Raw genomic sequence first — 19892 nt, forward strand, 5'->3', positions numbered from 1 at the left:
GAGAAAAAGTGCATCTTCTGACAACCACAGAATTTCAATAAAACTTAAAGAAGGAAAGAGAAAACATGAAATCTGGGCAAGCTGAGCCTGCTTATCTCTTAAAGGTCTCTTTTGATGAAAGAGTATATTATTAAAAGTGGAGAGAAAGCACTGTAATTCTTTAATAAGATGTAAAATGTACCTGAGTTTTAGAAGTTTGCTTTTTTCCATACCATTAAAGGTGGAGAAATACTGGAGGATGTATTTACTTGCTGAGTGTATTGTTTATATAGTGTGATGTGTCTTACTTGGTTTTATTTTAGTGATTGTGTTCATTTACACATCTGTCAGTTGGAAAAAACCCCAATTACTCTCCTTTCAATTTAGTTTGGCAGCACTTTAGGGTTTTTTTTTTTTTTTTGGATGACATGCAGAAATGTGAGTTGGATGTGGAAGCCAGGGTGATTTAGTCTCTTTTATGCATCGTGGTTTGGGTTGGTTTAAAGGTTTTGTCAATGGATGTCTGTCTAATTAACAATGCTGTCAAAGATGTGTTTCCTAGCAAGGGTGGTTAGACACAAACTTGTTTTTGTATTTCAAGCATTATGAGATAAAGGAAAGCTAATGTGACAAGGTGCAGTGTTTGGCAGTACTCCACTCTTAGATCAGCTATAATCCCAAGAATTACATCAATGGCTGCTGGAGCAGATTGAACATATGCTCTTTTCAAATGAATGGATGAATGATATGACTTTGGGGGAAGGTTATCCAATTTGCTTTTAATGTTTGGGTTTTTTCCTTCAGTTTCATTTTTAGCTGTCCCTATGTACTGCAGCAAATTGGCCCAATATTTCAAGGCAGAATTCTCTGTCACTGCTGTCTCTTTGTTTCTGTTGTGCAGCACACCGAGACATATTGAAGAAGTTAAGCTGTCTGGAAAAATACATAGGAAACAAGCAGTTTTAATAACTCTTTAATAATTCTAAAAGCTTGCATACATTTTATGTTACCTTCTACATATGCACTGAATGCTGCAGTCAAATTTCCATTTCAATAGGGGATGTAATAATAACACATCAGCCTGTGCCAGGCTGTGGTTGGTGGCACAGTGAAGTTGGTGGGGTGATGCTCCATCCTGTGGGCTCCTGGCAGAAAGGCAGCAGCCGCTGAGAAATGCTCTACACCATGTACGATGCTGTGCTTGTGCAGATGGCTCAGGAGCAGAGTGATTTTTGGAATGGTCTAGTTTAATTGGAGAACTCGAAGGCTGAGCTGCAAAATTTTAGTCTGGGGACCCACTTAAATGGCTTCTCATTTATGTAAGAAAAGCTACTATTATGTTTTCCTATGTCCAAAGGAAAAAAATTATTTGCTTTTAGAAGAACTACCTTTAAAAGTTATAGGAAGACAGGAAAAATTAAACTGGAACGAACAGAATATCAGTGTCCCTTAGAAGAGGTTATGGCATACAAATATAAAGATTTTGAACTTTTAAGTTACAGTCCACTGGGAAGGCTGAAAGGAAAGGGAGAAAGCCTCATCAGGAATACTCCTTGTGCACATCTGCCTGTGTGTAATACATACTTACAGAAAACTGGGAAAAGTTCACAACTGTGATAGAGGTGTGGTAGAGGAAAATGGAAAGAAAAATCCAACTGCAACAAAAACTGACAAAGAAACTGAGCATCACCCCTTCCCAGGCATTTCTGAGCTACATAAAAGGACTACTTCTTATGGCTAATACTTCTGAATTTGCAGTGCAGGCTTTAACCTTTCAGGCCTTGTCATTGAACTCCAGAACAACAGCAATTGCAACTGCTATGAAGATAATGAAATTGTCATATCCTTAGTTTTTTCCCCTATATTGTCATACCTTTTATTTTTCATTGTAACTTCTGCTCAAACTGAATTTACAGCAGTGTTCAGCATGTAAAGCTGACATATCTATGCATAGAAGATACCATGTGAGTTGGCAGCATTGCTGTATTAATTTTCAGGAGTGCTCATTCTCTGTATGCTTCACTTGTGTTGTGTCACTCTGTGTCTCCCTGATTCATGGAAACTATTTTTCAGTTAATCCATTTGGAGTGCTAGCTTAACAACCATGTTGCACAGAGCAAATATGACAATGATTCCCATAAAAGAGACATGCCCTTTGATTTCTGAATTTCCATGCAGCTTCTGGATCCTCCAGAGTGTGGCAATGGCTTTGTGGAAGATGGAGAGGAATGTGACTGTGGGACAATAGCGGTAAGTGCAATGTACTTTAAATTAGCAGCTAGATTTGTCTGAGAGTTGGTGCTGCACATTGCTGCTGGTAACGATAAGTGGAGGAAGACAAGCAGGGTGAAGGTCACGTGCCCAAGGATTCATAGTAATAGCTGGCTGTGCAAAATCAAACCTTCAAAGACATGAAAGAAAGCATTTTCCTAGATGGAAACACTTGTCAGTGCTAAGATGCTAGTATTTAATGGCAATATGAACTTAAAAACATTATTTTCTATCATGCACAGGAAGCAGCAGTTTCATGCTTCACAAGTCTTTTGCTCCACAAATGCCTTTTTCTGCCTCTAGGTAGCTAAAAGAATGAATAAAAATCCATTCAGATAGCGTGCTAAGATGAGAAGCATTAAGAGCTTGGGGTTCATGTCCTTCCCCATGTATTTTGTTTTGTGTGTGTGTGTGTTCCCAGGAGTGTGCCAGTGAAGGAGGAGAGTGCTGCAATACTTGCACCCTGACCGCGGGCTCCCAGTGCAGCAACGGGCTCTGCTGTCGGAAGTGCCGGGTAAGGACAGTGACCTTCACAACCTGCTGGGAATGCATCCTGCTGGCTGCAGGCACTACAGCACACGGATTTTCCCTTGCAGACCTTGTGATTACTCTTCTGAAAGCTTACCTTTTAAACCTGGCTGAAATCTGATTTTTCTGAGGCTGTACTATGTCTTTTAGGCTTGGCTTTTTGGGGCAGGGACTGTCATCAAATGCTGAGGTAAATTGAATCCTTCCAGTTTCAGACAAGTTTGAATCAGGTTGAAGTTCTATGAGATCTTATTAGACATCTTTGCTGAAGGGATAAATTAACCATAAAGGTTTTGTTAGATGTCCTTATTTTTTCACTGTGAGGATGGTGAGGCACTGGAACAAGTTGCCTAAAGAAGCTGTGGATGCCCATCCCTGGGAGTGATCAAGGCCAGGTTGGATGGGTCTTTTGAGCAAGTAGAGGGTATTCCAGCCCATGGCAGTGGTGCTGGAGCTAGATGATCTTTAAGGTCCCTCACAACCCCAACCATTCTGTCACTCTGTGAACATGCACATCCTTATCCAGGTGATGCTCCCAATGCCATATGTGTTGCTCTGGGTTTGCCCCATGAAACTGAATGGGAAAATCATACCGCAGAGTGTCTGAGGGAAGGATAGAGTAAAAAACACAAAAGCACAGCCAGCAGAATTAGTCAGAAGGATTTGCCTAAAAGACACCTGACTTCAGTTTCAGTTTGGTCTGCCTGTGTCTCATGTTTGAACTGACTGAAATCCCATTGAGTAAAGGGAATCAAACCCTGTGTAAACTGTAAGTTATTCTTCTTGATGCATCAGTAAATGGTAAAAGGAGGTTTAACCAGATTGTGGCTGTAAGGGAGCCCTGTTAAATGTGACTTCAAATGGTTGTTTGTATTCATTTAGTAATAAAGATAATTAGTATTAATGTAGTTAAAACTGTGGTGTACTATGTGTGATATTTTTATCTTTGTCTCTGCACATTTGCGGGTTTCATTCCCTTAGGAGGATCATTAATAATAACTGTGGATCACATTCTTGACTTTGTGCTCATCCTAATGTTAAAAAAAGAAAAAGCACAGATTATGCTGGAGCAGATCACATTTCCCTAAGCACATTCCTTTTTTAAATGTAATAATAATAAAAATAATCAGCAGATTGCCAGTGTGGGTAAATTTTGCTCAAGAATCCAAGTCATATAGACATCATATTAAAGACTATCAGAACAAAACAAAGCTTTTGTATACCTACCTTTTTTTTTGCAAATAACAGAAGGGTTTATCTCCTTTCAGAGTGGCAAGGGTGAGTGAATGAACAGAAAAGTAGAATTTTACTAGTGTGTTTATCAGGACAACTCAAAAGACTATATAATAGCTTCAAAACTTGGGGTTACATTCCCCTGTAAGATCCTGCCTGAAAGCAGGAGTGAAGGAGGGGTTGCAAGCAATACATGGTGATTATACATCCCAGAATCCTGTAGTGTCTCTGACAACATTTGTGCTGTTCACACCAGCTTGGAGATAGCAGATGTCCCCCGAAAATGTATGTGCATGCAGATCTCAAAAAAAAAAAAAAAAATATCACGAGCCTGCAAAATGAACTGTGTATCAAAGTCTTAAGAAAACTCTGAGGAAAAATAAGGAGTCTGTAATATGTCCATATCCGGAAGCACTAACAATTGCCTAAATGTCTTCCTTCTTTTCCAGGTCCTGAGACTTAGCACATAATTCTTTAGCCAAAATGTCTATATTAGGTCACTGGTACACTTTTCATTGTTAAATATCCAGTCCCTTAGAAAAGAGTGTCAAACTGTACAGAATTCAGTACATTTATTAATAGTTCCTGTTCTGCAACAACAATGGGGGATTAAAATAACCAAAGTGTTTATATGTGGTGTTCTTCATCCAAGAGAGAAGATCAGGATGACTTCTTCTGTTCTGTAAAGAAAAGCAGTATAGTCACAAAAAGACACAGTGACCTGGTTTAGGGCAAACTTGGGAGAGAACTTCCAAAGGGGTTCCTCTAGAAAGCAGATTCAGTCGATCCCTCCCCCAACCAGTTTGGGAAAAATACTTCCTTGGAGAAAAGTGGAAAAATGAGTGATGCTGCCAGCCACTGCAGTATTGGTTTGGACACCCCCAAGGGTCCACTGTCCCAGGAGAGACTTCTCCTGCTGAGCCCCATAATCTGTGCCCTTTGGAGGGGGTGCCTCAGAGAGTGGCCCCACTTGTACCAGTAAATGGCTTGAGTGGTGCAGCATACACACCAGGGAAAGGAGACTCTTCCCACTTCAGTCAGCACGTGAATATTTCCCATTTTTTATTTTAGATAAAACTGTAAGGAAGCATTGCATTTAAGGCAAGATATGGAGAAACCAAGACACTAATTTTCTGTGCTTTTTTTCCCCAGTTTGAACCTAAAGGAGTTTTGTGTCGAGAAGCAGTGAATGATTGTGATATTGCAGAGAACTGCACAGGAAATTCCAGCCAGGTGATTTTTGTGTCTTCTATTCATGAAACAAAAAAGCCCCACCTGTAATCTCAAAATCACTATGAATGTTTTGTATGGTATGGTGCATAAAAATTGTGTTTAATCTGTTGATGTTTAAAAAACCAGAATGATACTGAAATGGTTTTACATATTACTTTTGTTGTATACTTTGCTTTCGTGCTTGTCTGATCTATGATCTATTACTTATTTTCTCTTTCTATAGTGTTCTCCTAATATCCATAAAATGGATGGATATTCGTGTGATAACAGACAGGTAATTAGGACTTCAGTTTGTTTTACATTCTTTCTGCTGTTGTAGATTGCTTTTTATGGATTTTGTTTTAGGATCTTTGGAAGTCACCTGGGACAGTTCTGCTAAGATTCATGACTTTTAGATGCTAGTCATGTTTTTAATGAAAAGAAGATAGAACCACATATTCTTTGCCCAAATATAAAGCATGTGACTAATCTTTGCATTATAGAAATACATATGTTGGAAAATCAAGTAATTTGAAATATTTCCTGTACTTTTTTTTTCTTTCTTTCTAGGGTATTTGCTTTGGAGGAAGATGTAAAACCAGGGATCGGCAATGTAAATATATCTGGGGTGAAAGTAAGTGAATGTTCTGTTTCTAAGTTGGTTGTCATGCATGTGACGTGAAAGACTATCTTAGCTAAGAAAAATTATGGAAGAGACATACTGAGAACCATTGAAAACATCTAGAACAGTATGTCTCTCCCTTTCTTTCCCCTGTCCTTTTGTCTTTCCATCCTCCTTTCCAGCTCTTTCTCTAGTGTTGGTTAACTTACTGGTGACTGAAAACTGAAACTTTATTTCTCCTTAATAACCATCTAGGAAGCCTGTACTCATGTTCATTAGTTTATTTTAGTGGGGACATTTTGACCAATAAACTCTCATCAATCTGAACAAAATTTAGCAAAAGTCCCGTGGTGGCATCGTAAAGCTTTTAACTGAGAAGAGCACCGTGCAGAGTTTCATGGGCCACCTGCAGATCATGGTGTGTCAGTTCACAAACTGGGAAACTCTGCTTGCTTTGATTGTGTATCCCCATTTCTCAGGACATGGCTTTTCAAAGTCAATATCTTAGAAGAGATTTGTTTCTGTTTTTAGAAGTGACGGCTGCTGACAGGTACTGCTATGAGAAGCTGAATATTGAGGGGACTGAGAAAGGAAACTGTGGAAGAGACAAGGACTCTTGGGTACAGTGCAACAAACAGTAAGTTGATTCATTTAGAAAGCTACTAGAATGAGGTTCTTACCCCTGATCCAGTTTTTTAGCTGGCATGAAGAGACTCAAAAAACCTCTCTACAGATCAGATTCTGGTCTTCTTCTGCAGACCTTTGTGCAAGAAGTCCTGGAGGGAGTAGGGTGGCAAGAAGAGATGATTCCTGACAAGAATGCACCATCTGAGCTTGGGAGAGCTTGGACTAAAAGTGGTCCTAGTACTCAGTGAGGGTTAGCACTGCAGAGGAGAGCAGCCTTTGGTTTCACATCTTGGTGTGGTGTTCACTTTTTATGCTGTGCCATTGCATTGCTATATTTTGCTCAATTTCGTGGTAACTTTCCAAGTATATTCCTGCAAGTCACTGCCTAAACCATTATTTCACATTCTGCATATATGCAGTTGATTATTTCTGCCAATTTCTGGACCTCTCACCTGTCCTTATCAAACTGTTTTTTCAAATTTCTCTATTCTGTCCATGACATTTGATTTCTAGTTCTGCCTACAGGTGAACTATTGTTCTTTCCCACTTTTTAAACTCAGATTTTGTGACCTTACTTCTGTCCCATTACAAATTGATAAGTAAAAAATATTCAGTAATATGGGAGATGTCAGACCCTTCTATTCTGTCAGTGCAAAAGTCTCCACACATGAGTAGTGAAGTCCCTTCAGCAGTTGAATTAAATTTGGTGTCTACAGTTCCCCTACATATGTGTCCTATGAGGGTGTATTTAGAACCAGTATCTACTGTTGCTCCTCTATGGACCAGTTACTTTATCTTAATAGATCATTAAATCAATTTGATGTGGTTTGTTCTTGACAGCTCCTTGCTTGTTATTACTCAGGGGATTTTTGATAATGTGCTATAAAAACAGAGTTTTCCAAATCTATCTTACAAGGGAAGAATTTTCTTTGGAAACAGCATCATTTATCGGAATTATTGTCATTGGGAGAAAAGCAAGGAATAACACATAGGTTACCAAGCAAGTGGTCATAGTTTTGCTTGTCCATTTTCATTGAATTTTATTTTTTATGAATATCTGTTTATTCTTTCAATGCAGGGATGTGCTTTGTGGGTACCTTCTGTGCTCCAATATATCCAGTGTGCCCAGACTTGGAGAACTTGATGGTGAAATCACAACATCAGTCTTGCACTATGGAAAAGTCTACAATTGCAGGTAATTGGAAATCCTGAAAACAGAAGAAACAATATCCATCTTGCACAGAAAAGCAGCTTTCTCATTCCTAAATGGAGAAAAACTGTTTCCTTTTTTTTTTCCTATTAACACATAACCATTATTGCAGTTCAACCTTTGTTAAGCTTCAGAAAATTAACTGCCTGTGGGGCAGTTTTGTAGTCCCCTCAGTAGTTAATTTTGCCTTTAGAGACATAATGCTCTTCTCAGGCCCTGTGATTTTACATTCTTTAATATTTGCCAAGTACTTCATTAATCCAGAATACTTACGCATATGCCTGCGCTGCCAAAGTTAACTGGTAGCCTAATTCATTGCTACATTGTAGCTGAATTCTAATTATAGATGTGGTACGTTCTGATAGCTTCACACAACTGTGAGATGAAATGACGTCCTAACAAGTAAACTGAGTTTTGTCTAACTCAAGCTGTTTCACAGAAAATTGGTCCTTGTGTTTATGATTTCATGTTTGATGTAGATACACTGGTTAGGTTTGTTTCAGGCCCAGTGAGGTCACTGATCCAATACTTACTCTTACCTGCTCCTGGGCATTGTGCAGCACAGAAATGCAGGCAGCAGCCCTGGGCCCAGTTTCTCAAGCAGCCCCATCTAACCACAGCAGAGGTCTCCAAGGTGCTCTTGACTGTCTTGCAGTGGTGGCCACGTGAAGCTCGATGAGGACACGGACCTGGGCTACGTGGAGAACGGGACGCCGTGTGGGCCGGACATGGTGTGCCTGGACCATCGCTGCCTCCCCACCGAGGCCTTCAACTTCAGCACCTGCCCAGGCACCACCGACAGCCAGATTTGTTCAGGACACGGGGTAGGTTCTTGCACTCTTCACTGCTTTTTACTGCTTTTTCTGAGTACCTGGCCTTGTGTAGTCTACTAGCTGGACCTTTCAGGAAGGACAGTGTGACTCTAGATGTCATACAATTGGAGAAGTTTTTGAAAACGAAAAGGAAAGGAGGCACATAACTAAATATAATGCATTCCAGTCCAGGCATCTTAAACAATGAGTCATGGTTAGTATGTATTAGTTTTACAGAGTTTTATCAATCAATGTTTTTGCTCACTTTTGCTAACTTGATTGATATTTCCTCAGGCAATTTGCTGGAGAATAAATACAAAGGTTTTACGAACTGAGAAACTTGGGTCTCTGTTCTTCCAGAGACCTGTTCTTTCTAATTCCCTCTTTATTACATAAATAGCCAATCAGATTCATAAAGTTGTTGATGATGTTGGATTTTGTGGGCTGAGAGCTCCTTTACTCTGGAAAAGAGGGCAGAGAGCTGGCTCTTGGCGGTTTCTCTGCTCGGTGTGCAGTCTGTGGCTTTGCCGTGGCCGTGGAGAGCCCCCTTGTCCCTCACACAGTTTGACACAACATCCAGGGCCCTGTGACTGAGCTGAGATCAGGGAAGTTGTTCTCTCATAATGTCTTTTGTTTTGTACACTGCATTGAAACTTCCTTATTTATCTGAAATCATGCACTTCATCATATTTTGAAAAAAAAAAAGTCATTAAGGTCAGTCTCCGAATGCAATTATAAATGCTTCTATAAATATAGATTATGTTAAAGTATGTACTGAATAAACATTGCATCAATTTATATAAAACATAGTAGCACATTTAATTCATTTATGCCTAACATAAATTAAAAATTGCTATATATTAAAAACTTTTTTGCAAAATTTTGTGAGCAGTAAAATTAGGGCTTTATCACTGTACCTATACTTGAGGTATTAATTACGGGAATGGATGAATAATCTGATTTTTTTCTGAGCTACACTTTTGACTGCAGGTTTGTAGCAACGAAATAAAATGCGTCTGTGACCGATTTTGGGGAGGAGATGACTGCAGTGCTCATATCAAAGATGATCTATATTTTGATAAGGATGCCATCAATAAAGGTATGTTGTTGTAATTTTTACCAGCTATTGAAAATGCTTGGATTTGAAGAAAGTTCATTAAGCAAAACTAGGTCTCCTACCCTTTCAGCTAGTACACAAGATGCTGCAGAATCAGGAGCCTCATTCCCCTCTCTCCTCCCACAGCAAAAGCACTGTAAAGTATAAAAGAAGTCTGTAAATGAAGCCTCAGCCAGTGCATCTTTGGGAACTCGTATCAATGGGTCCAGTTCCACCATTTTTGTCCCAATCATCTGAGTGGCCTTATTAGGCATGTTGATAGATTAGGACAAGCAAAAGGTTACTGGGACATTCCATATCTAGATGGAATGTAGTCAGGTAATGCCTGACTTACATTTTTGGAGTGGAAGTTTTTATTCTGCTTTAGTCTTGTGTACAAAAGAAAGATATATTGTAGAAAAATGAGCTTGTAAATGCTGATCATTAGAAATCCTTGTGGGGGGACATCTTCCAGAATCCTTAATTTGATTAATTTATTCAGCTGTGGAAGGGATCTGAAAAGCAAACATGTAGTCACTTTTATTCCATGGATTTGTTAGGGCAGGTTGTAAGGATGTAATCTACAGCAGTTTAATATTGATAGTACTGTTTTGGGATACCTGACACAGGTTTCCCATGTAACAAGCATTCAGTTAGTGGAAACAGACACAGAAGTCAAAGCTTGATTTACAGATGATTTTTTTATGTCCATGCTATGCTTCAGGAGCATATCACAATCAGCCTAGTGAAAGTTGTTCAAGCTGGTTTTTGAAAGATGGTGCATTTACTGGTTTTGTGTATTTTTCTCCTAAAACCATGTATATTTTCCATTTTTCTTGTGTTTCCAGGTGTGGTTAGCACAAATATAATAATAGGGGCTATTGCTGGCACCATTTTAGTGTTGGCTCTCGTTTTAGGAATAACTGGTTGGGGTTACAAGTAAGTACATTTTGTTCTTCTTTATAGAATTTCAAAATATGTGTATTTCGTGTGATAGCTGATTATGTTATGAAAAGACCAATTAAAAAATCTAAAAAATCCAAATTCAACAATATTTATACAGTAACATGTTTATTGTGTTAACATTTTTCAAGCAATTCTTACATTTGTATGTGGTTTTAGAGAGCTTGATCCAAATTTGAAATTTATTTCTCATTTAGTAATTTCTTTTTTTTTTTAGATGATCAGATTATGATTTTACTGTATGTGACAAAGGAAATACAAGAGTATGATCTGATTAAATTATAAATGTTTCCTCATGATGAAGTAAATATAGCAAGATTAGCTCTCAGTCAGTCAGCAAAGCATTTAACCATAGCCTTCATTAAATAGATAATTATATTTAGTCGGCTTAATCTGAAATTAATTCAAGCACAGTTTTTGGTAGGAAAGATCTGCAATTTGCAAATAAGGCTCAAGTTCTCTCCTGGTGTAGAGATGTCAGCGCTCACTGAGAGGCAAAATGGATTATATTAGCCTGATTAGTCTTTTTCAGTTTTAATTCTTTTGTGAATTTCATATAAAACCAGAGGGATTTATGTTTTTTGCTTGTAGTAAAAAAAGATTCAAGGTACTGACTTTATCATCTGTGTTTGGATGAAAATGTCTCTTGCAGTCATTTGTGTCTAGGTCCTTGTTGCGCTTGGAGGGCAGGGCAGGCTGAGCTGCAGGCAGTGCTGTGGCTGGGGCACAGCCCCAGTGGTTTGGCATAACAACGTGGCACAGCCCCTGCTGCTTTGCCAGACTGAGGTAGGCTGAGGGCAGCTCAGAAATATGTAAGGAAAGAAGCATTTGGAATAAAAACTATGAAGATGAGGAGAGTAGAAAAGTAGGCTATGCTGTCTTGGTATATCACCCTCAGCTTCTGGCAGTTTATTCTGATGTAGTATATTTGTAAGTATGCTTATTTCAGAAGTGATTTTGTAGAAATATTTTGAGCAAAAACTTCCTTCTGTATACAGTGCTTTTCTTTTTACATTTTTTTTGGTCTTACTGACCATGTGTACCTGCATACTAAAAATTCCTTCTTCTTCCTTTCTCTTCTGTTTATATGGAAAGAAACTACAGAAGACAGAGGTATGTGATAAAAGAAGTGGAATGTATCTTAGAAGTCTCTGAAAATAGCTTTTCTTCTCTTTCACTCATTTACATGCTACAAAGAAAATATTGAGATGGGTTATCATATTTTAAAATGATATATGAAATCAGAATTCTATAATGCATTGCTTGAAATCCTGATTTCACTGGACTCAGTAGCAACACCAATGTTTTTTATACTTCTGCAATACACTGTTTTATTTAGGAAAACAGGAGAATATTTCCAATAAGAGACACTGAAAATCAGCTATTAGAGACAAAAGTGTTCTTGGGAGGCTAAGAACTGAATAATTAATACTAACATGATGTTCAGGAGCCTTTTGAGACAAATTAATTCCTGGAGCTTCTTTGCAGTTAAAACTACAATGCAATTAAATTGCTGTATGGACAAAGAGCCCATTCTTTCCTGTCACCCTGTTCAATTGATTCATAGCTAAAGCACAGTACTGGCTTCAGCACAGGGCTGAGCTTTCAGCATTTCAAGCTTGTGGCCAAAAATAAACCATTTTCTTAGTGACTTATGTTTGGCTCCTGGAAGACCACCTCCCTTTGATCAGGCATCTGCCTGGCAGATGGGTCTTGTGGGAAGGAGTTGGCTCTTTCCTCTCCCAGTCCCCAACAGATAAGAGGATTTCTCAAATTCCCCTGTTTTCTGCCTGTGTCGCTGCCTTCTGGTCCAAGCTGCTGCTTTGTTTGTTGCTGCTACCCGTTGTGCTTGTTCTCCATTTCCCTTTGTGTAGTGCTTTCTCTGCCAGGCTCAAAATATTTATAAATAGTGGACAAGCACTGTCAAGTGCTGGTTGTGTGCTCCAGGGTCAGATAGGCCATAGGTACAGTAACAAGTACAAGGCAACACTATTGAAGTCAAGCCTTATGCAGAGGCTGGTGGGTAGGGAATGCCAAGGAAGGCGGAATTTAAGGGTTTGGTGCTGCTTAGTGGAAGCTAATGTATCTATAAATGGGGACTAACATGGCCATCAAGCCATTCTACTGTGGATGTTTCAGTATTGGCTGAGGACAGAGCAGAAAAAATCTTGAAACAGAAACAGAGTCCACCCCATGTATGTTTGCATTGGAATACTAGAGAATGTAACTTCTTCAGATATCTTCATCTCCAGAAATTACTTTATGGCCAGAGAGCTGTGAGTGTGCAGCCAGTCTGCAGCTGTGTGTGAGAGCACAGGCAGAGGTGGAACCAACATAAGCTGAGGCTTCTGAAGGTAATGGAGGACTCCATCATTTTAAAGATGAGGAAAATATTTAGTAACTAAATCTCCTTCATGCATAAAATGGAGCTCTGTAGGCTGACTTCTAAATAAAATATTTTTGGATAAGTACAAGGAGTGCTCCATAATGAAAAAAACATACCCACCAGGTTGTCCAGACAGTCCTTAAAAAAAAAAAAAAAAAGAAAAAAGAAAAAAAAGATTGCTCCTTAAATAACAATGAAAACAAGCCTTTATAATATTTTTGAACATCACATAAGGATTATCCTTGGTACTAATAAGCAAGTGAAACAAATAAACTGAAAGTGATAAGTAGAGCCAATTAGCAAGGATTCTGCCAGCTGGAATATGTGGCTTTAAAGGGCACAGCTATACAAGTGAGAAGTTATATCTGATGGAGTAGCAAGAGAGCAGTTTGCTAGAGGAACCCTGGGGAGAGATCTGCCCACACTGAGTCAACTCTGAACACACCCATGTGCCAGCTGAGGAATGGGACAAGAACTGAAACTCCAGAGGTCTTAGAAGATGGAGAGTGGAAGTACTGCATTGCACCAATGATTTATGTGCCATACAGTTTTATACTTCACATACTTCAGAAGCATTAGAAATCCAGATACAGAATGGAGAGGTCCCAGTTTAGGTCTGTAGTTGGACATAATTTGAATATAATCAACCTGATAACTGTGCATCTTGATAGGAGCAGACTGTAGCAAAAATGTCTTGGAAAGTGTGAGGCTGAATAAATGCTGATGCTGATATTTTGAAATAGTCAACTGTCAAAGTAACTACTTGTACTTGGGAGGTTTTTTAAACCTGGTGGAACTATAACTGGAATATTTGCATGGCAGGTATTCTCTGCTGGCAATGAATTCACCATCTGGAAAAAATTTGCATAACTTGATTAGAACTTTCTAATGCACAGATAGTTTAATTTTTTTTTTTAACCATAACTGAGCTTCTAGTTCTGGAAAAGGATAAACTATTACATTACTGTCGTGTGTCTTGGCAGATTGAGTCTACTACTGTGGAAATCAGGAGTAGCTGAGAATCTCTGACACTGGTGTTAGTTCCCTTACACAAGAATTCAGTTTAAAAACTGGAAGTTTTTATCCTCCTGAGATTTAAACAACTCAACAGGTTGCTACTCTTGAATTCTATAGTGATCACAAAAGTTAAATGCATCTACCTCAGAAGGAAAAAAACATTCACTATTCCTGAGCTCCTCTTTGATGCAGGCCTGTATTCAGCTTAGGCTCAGTACTGGTGCTTTTTGCAGCCAGCATGATGAGCTATTTGAAATGTCTGGACTGGTTATCCAGTGTCTCAAGAATCACTAACTGTTCACTTTGAAAATTGTGATCAGAGTTAACATTTTTCCTTGTTTTCTCTTTCCAAAACCACATAATCCACTCTTCTGCACATAACAGAAGCGTGTGGGACTTTTCTCTCAGATGGTTGAATTAGTTATTAATGGCTTTATTGTGTGTGGTTAACAGGTTTTCTCAAGGATTGCTATCCTTGCCTCTTTCTTTTAAACTAATGTTTATGCATGTTTGTGTGCATTCTAGTTCCTGTCATGTTTTCTGACTCTACAATGTTTATTACACTTCAGACAAATACCCCAGGGAGATTATGTAAAAAAGCCGGGAGAGGCCGACTCTTTTTATAGCGACATGCCTCCTGGAGTCAGCACAAACTCTGCATCTAGTTCTAAGAAGAGGTCTGCTTTTCTGTCGCATTTTCAGATTTCTACCTGTTCCATCACCCATTATTCCATTAGTCAGAACATTTCATTGTTTTGCAGCAGGTTTGACTCTTTCTTCTTTCTTTGTGAAATGTTTGAAATAGCATCCTTTTTCCTTTGATTACTGATTTTTCTCCTGTGTCCTAGTTGCTAATTAGTATGATTAGGCCAGAATAAAAAAGATTTGCATTGTAAATAAATTTTTGTTTAATAAAGTTTTCATATTATCCCTGCTTGAAAATTGATTTCAAGTAGACTGTAATAGTAATTGGTGGCTGAAAAAAATTAAATAAAACACCAGCAACTTTTTTAATCAGTGTCATGTAATCAAAGAAAAGGAACATTGTCTTTCTTCAATAATAGTTATAAACATAAAATGTTAAATATAAATGTTGTTTTTATATCTTTATTTGTCAGTGTCATTAATCCAGTGTGTTGACTTAAACTTCTGCTGTCTCATATTAAAGATGATAGTGATTGCATTTTATTCACTTACTAGAGTAATATACTAAATGGTCATCAAGTGTTATCTTAGAAAATAATTCTAGAAAGACTTTCTGCATTTTTCTGCTTGCTGTCATTAGATTAGAGAGAATTAGATTTTGCCCTTGATCAGATTTCACTAATTCCTTTATTGTTCCAGTTGCCTAAAAAATTCAACATTTTAAAGGGGAAAATTCATTTAAAAGCATTGAGAGCCATTTGTACTTGCTAAGATCATGATGCTCACTGTTCCTCTCCAGTTAAAGATTCTTTATATGAAAATGTCTAGCTAGTACTGTAAAATTTATGAGAAGCACTGTGTCCTAGAGGAATTGACAGTCATGAACTGCTTCACAAGAAAACTGCAATTCTCAATTCTTGTCCCACTTAGCAGCCTACAACTGTGCAGTTGATTAAGCCATTTTCTTTGCTATTATTTCAATTAAAGTAAAGAGAAATGTATGGAAGGGACACATGTAGTGACATTTGCTATTTTGGTATAGCAGCTTGATCTTATCACTGAATCTTACAACTTAATTCAGTTTGTTCTAATGATTATGTTATTAGGGAAACTCCAGTAGTGATTACTTAATTATCGCTAATTTTTAAATTCAGCTTTTTAGATGTGTGGGTTGTTTTTTTGGTTTTTTTTTTTTTTTCAGGAAGCAAGCATTATTCTTAAATGATGCACTGTTTGTGTTAGAGAATCTTTCTGAATTTGGTTAAAATTTTGAAACAAAGTCTTGGGAAAGCAAGTTTTCATAGCTTTGTCTATCAGGTTTAAATACTAGTTTAAAAAAAATTATTTTTAAATACTGTAATTTAATGTGTTTCTTCTTTCATGCAGTATCTGTGTTTCTTTTCATACTTCATTTATTTCATGTGTCTCTCTTTATTATTTGTTCCAAAAAGCTAATGGTTTCTAAGGTCTGTCTGTACTAGAGAGTTTTGTTGTTCCCACCACCAATTCAGGTATGTTGTGCCACTGTCAAGTCTGGAAAAGTAAGTCTGACAAATACTCCATTAACATTGTGATACAGCTGACGTAGTCCTTCCATTTGAATTCCCAGAGTGCTACCTCCTACCTTCCAAGCTGGTTTTGGTTTGCTCTGTGTGCTGGTATGGATGGCATCTCCTGGGAGATGTTAGAGTGGCTGGGCCATCAGCTGCCTGGGCTTCTCCATGCTGGAAAGCACTATGGAATATTAGCTGGTATTCAGAGGATGTTCAAGGATTAAGACATAACTTTATGATAACTCTTGCTATTATGAAATAGCAAACATCAAAACCATTATATAGCAAGACATTCCTGAGCCTGAAAGTGACCTTGAGGAGGAGGAGGAAGTGTTTGAAAATCTGTCAGTGGATCTGTTGTTTCTCAGACCTTTCATGATGTGATTAAGTTTGAATTAATGAAACCCTGGGCTCACTTCAGTGTGGCTGTGATTAGCCTGAGCTTCTGAAAATTGAAGAGCATCTCTCAGATGCTCCCAAGGAAATCAGAGACTGAAAAACGCAAGTATCCAGACTTAAAAACTACAAAAATAGTTTCTTTAAGCAAGACTTTGTAATATGTAAGCCATCTGTTGTGGATTTTTCAACTTCGTCTTCTCTTTTGGAAATAATTGTAGATCTCATGGCAAACAGCTGAGCAGCAGCTCTAGTTCGACAAGAGGCAGCCTGTGGCAAAACCCCACATGTTGGACATCACCACATACATCTCTGGCTCTTAAAAAGAATGCAAGAGGAAGGAAAAAACAGTTTGCACCAAGCACCTAGATAAAAAGACTATCTTTGGCTTTGAATTTAGCATTAGAAGTATATACTGCAGCAATTGGCTGATAAAATATAACATTCAAAATTAGCAAAAATGAGGCAGAGTTACCTCTCCTCTGGCACTACCAGCTCTGGGTGGGAGGGAGGATGCTCATCACAAACTCCTGAGCCCCTGAGACTGGTAGCAGTGGGTTGAGGGAAGCTGTTCTGGCAGCATAAGGAGGGAGTGGGCAGCCTGCAGGCAGGATGTGCTTGACTGAGATGAAAAAGCCTTGAAATGAGCACAGTAGTAAGGGCATCTACGATCTAGGAACTGAGGCAGAGCTGCAAATCCAAAGGAAATCTGGTGTGCGCCGGTGTTTGTGCATTCCACAGCAGACAAGCGAGAAAGCAGTGCTGATGTCTGGCTCTTGAATGTGGGCACATGGAGCTACTGCAGGGACAGCTGCAAGGTGTAACTGCAGAGTTTAACCAGAAATCCTGGATGCTCTGCTAGTGCAGACAGACCTTAGGCTGTGTTTTGTCACTGGCCTCGGGAATGTGACCAAACCACTGAGCTAACATTGATGTGAGCCAATGCCCTTAACAATAACTGCATCTGAGCCCTCCTATTCCAGGTCAAATGGATTATCTCATTCCTGGAGTGAAAGGATCCCAGACACAAAACATATTTCAGACATTTGTGAAAATGGGAGGCCTAGGAGTAATTCTTGGCAAGGTAAGTGTGAACCACTGTGCTGGCCACAGTGGAAACCAGCCTCTGGACCACTGCTGCTCTGCTGAAAGTTTAGGTGATCTTAGGACAGCAGCATGACTCCTTAAAATTGTGCTAACTGTTATTAACTTGAAATTAGGATTTAGCAGCACCCTACAAGTGCCTTTTTTGCACAGTACTTTGTCACAAAGAAATTACATTTAATTTCTCCCTCCAGTGTGAGCTAACATGAAAAAGAGAAAAAAATCTATTCTCTATTGCCAGCTTCTGTGATTTTATCAGGCAGTGTTAGGCGTTTTTCTTGACGTGTAGGGATTTTGTCAAATAACAGCTGAAATAAAGGAGTTCTTTGCTCTGTACAGTTGCAGCAAAAAGTAGAGGAAGGTAACCTAAGTGTCTGAGGTAATTAAAGTGGAACAGACCTGTGAGATTTAAATGGTTAAAGTTAAAGGTTAATGGCGTAAAGTTAAAGGTAGCAGCTCTTTTGCTATGGATGCAAAAAGAATATGCAGTGTGGCATGGGGCAGGTGAGTTTCAAGTTGTTTTACTGTCTTTGTCCTTTGATTTCTTTCAGGTAATATAGGAGGAAACAGAAAGAAAGTCAGAGGCAAAAGATTTAGGCCACGGTCTAATTCAACTGAGTAAGTCTGAATTTAAAAAAGCAAAGCCAAAAGTAGAGTTTTCATATTTGTGTTTTGTAGATGGAAATTAAGAGTACTGAAAAGTAGACAGCTGCATTTTTGCTCTGTGGCCCATTCTCATTGCTGACTGATAATCTGGTAAATGGTTTGGCTAATGTATTTCAACCTCTTTTAATGTATTCTTTAAAAATTAACTATTAATTTTCTTTTTTTATGTAGGCTTCCTCACAGTCGTTCCCATAGCAATTCCCAATGATGGTGGCAGCCTGCACCATCACTGCAGGCTTTTGTCTACAGTAAACTGCCATTGCTGAGTGTATCCTGGTTCAGTACTGAGTTTCTGATAACCTGACTGTTTCCTACCCTTGTCTTCACCTTGGGTTGGACCATTGCAGAGTCAGAGATTTGTATCTCTGCATACTTTCCTGGAGGTTGTAGGAGAGGTATCTGTCTGCTTTAAGAGTACCTTGAAGTTTGCCATTGTAAGCCTGAAACAGCCAGTCTTGACTAAACCCTGTGATAAAAGGGTAATTAAAGTCTCTACCAAGTGACTGATCCCCAGACTTTTCCTCTACAGCTGAGAGTTGCTGGCTTATTGATTTATTGGTTGCATTTCCTAAAGAGCCCACGTGTGCAATGCTCCCCACACAGGAAGAGCCTTTCTTATGTACTTAAGCCTGTTGGTTCAGGCCCCTCTTGGGAATGAGTGGTGAGTGGCTGGAAACCTCTGGGCTTGTCAAAAGCACTGGCCTGCTCTTACAGCACTTACACCCAACATGAATGGCCCTTTCTTTGGCCATGGTGGTAGTGACAGTGTCCTTCCCCATTATCATGAGTACTAACTTTGCACCTTGATGGGCAAATAGGCTTGATAGCAACCCTGCTGGAAGCTAATAATGCTAACTGCTCTCTGGGCCCCATTTTCTTTGATTTGGGGATTTTGAGTTTGTTCTGAAACTTTTCTTTCACCTACAGTGCACTGTCTTAAGGTGAGTAGGCTCAGAAAGGGTTCCTAGAGAAAACCCTATGCTACAAATTACAAAACCAATACTTCGATGCACATTGCAATTATAACATTGCACGGTCAAAATGGCATCATGGAATCAGAAATTTTAGCCCTTGGAGGAGTTTATCTCAAGAGTCTCTGTACTCTTTGTGCTGATAAACTCTTACTGAAATGTTATTTGGCTCATTTTCTTTTCTCCTTGCATGAGATAGTTTGATAAAATCAAAATTAGTCTGGCCAAACTGCCAAAAATACAAACGAGATTTGCTCTGAGAACTTTGAAACATTAAATAAGCAGGCAAACAGAGATATTGAGAGTTGGAAATATTCTTCCCTGTATATTTGTTTCTCTTTTAAAGGTGCCCCTGAATTTCCACCTAATTCTCTGCTTTCCTTTTTGCTGCTTGTTATGGTGGTGTCTCAACCCAGCAGCAGCCCTAATGCTACAGGGAGGAGGCTTGTACTTCCCAAGGGCCATGCAGCAACCTTTTGGGGATGAAGCACAGTGTGTGTGTTCCTGGGAGAGGCCTGCCAGGCAGGAAAATACCCTTTCTCCTGGTCGGGTCTGTCCTGGACTGCACAGGCCTGAAGGGCTTGTCTGAGTCTCCTGGGCA

The 19892-nt window shown here is 39.0% G+C and overlaps 1 protein-coding gene across 8 annotated transcripts in view; it reads left to right on the plus strand.

Moving 5' to 3' along the window:
* Window positions 1–19892, plus strand: part of ADAM22 (ADAM metallopeptidase domain 22) — a 131569-nt gene that overhangs the window by 91967 nt on the left and 19710 nt on the right. For 3 of the 8 annotated variants that reach the window (XM_054515060.1, XM_036403793.2, XM_036403801.2), the window contains exons 16-29: window positions 2158–2229; window positions 2672–2764; window positions 5164–5244; window positions 5468–5518; window positions 5794–5857; window positions 6377–6482; window positions 7551–7667; window positions 8338–8506; window positions 9485–9593; window positions 10439–10529; window positions 11649–11666; window positions 14526–14633; window positions 17534–17634; window positions 18206–18272. In XM_054515060.1, coding sequence (XP_054371035.1) covers window positions 2158–2229; window positions 2672–2764; window positions 5164–5244; window positions 5468–5518; window positions 5794–5857; window positions 6377–6482; window positions 7551–7667; window positions 8338–8506; window positions 9485–9593; window positions 10439–10529; window positions 11649–11666; window positions 14526–14633; window positions 17534–17634; window positions 18206–18272 — 1247 coding nt within the window. The remainder of the gene's footprint in view (window positions 1–2157; window positions 2230–2671; window positions 2765–5163; window positions 5245–5467; window positions 5519–5793; window positions 5858–6376; window positions 6483–7550; window positions 7668–8337; window positions 8507–9484; window positions 9594–10438; window positions 10530–11648; window positions 11667–14525; window positions 14634–17533; window positions 17635–18205; window positions 18273–19892) is intronic. The other 5 variants (XM_036403809.2, XM_036403827.2, XM_036403817.2 and 2 more) reach the window with 3 other exon arrangements.

Source organism: Molothrus ater, chromosome 1, assembly GCF_012460135.2.
Source record: "Molothrus ater isolate BHLD 08-10-18 breed brown headed cowbird chromosome 1, BPBGC_Mater_1.1, whole genome shotgun sequence".
Taxonomy (NCBI): domain Eukaryota; kingdom Metazoa; phylum Chordata; class Aves; order Passeriformes; family Icteridae; genus Molothrus; species Molothrus ater.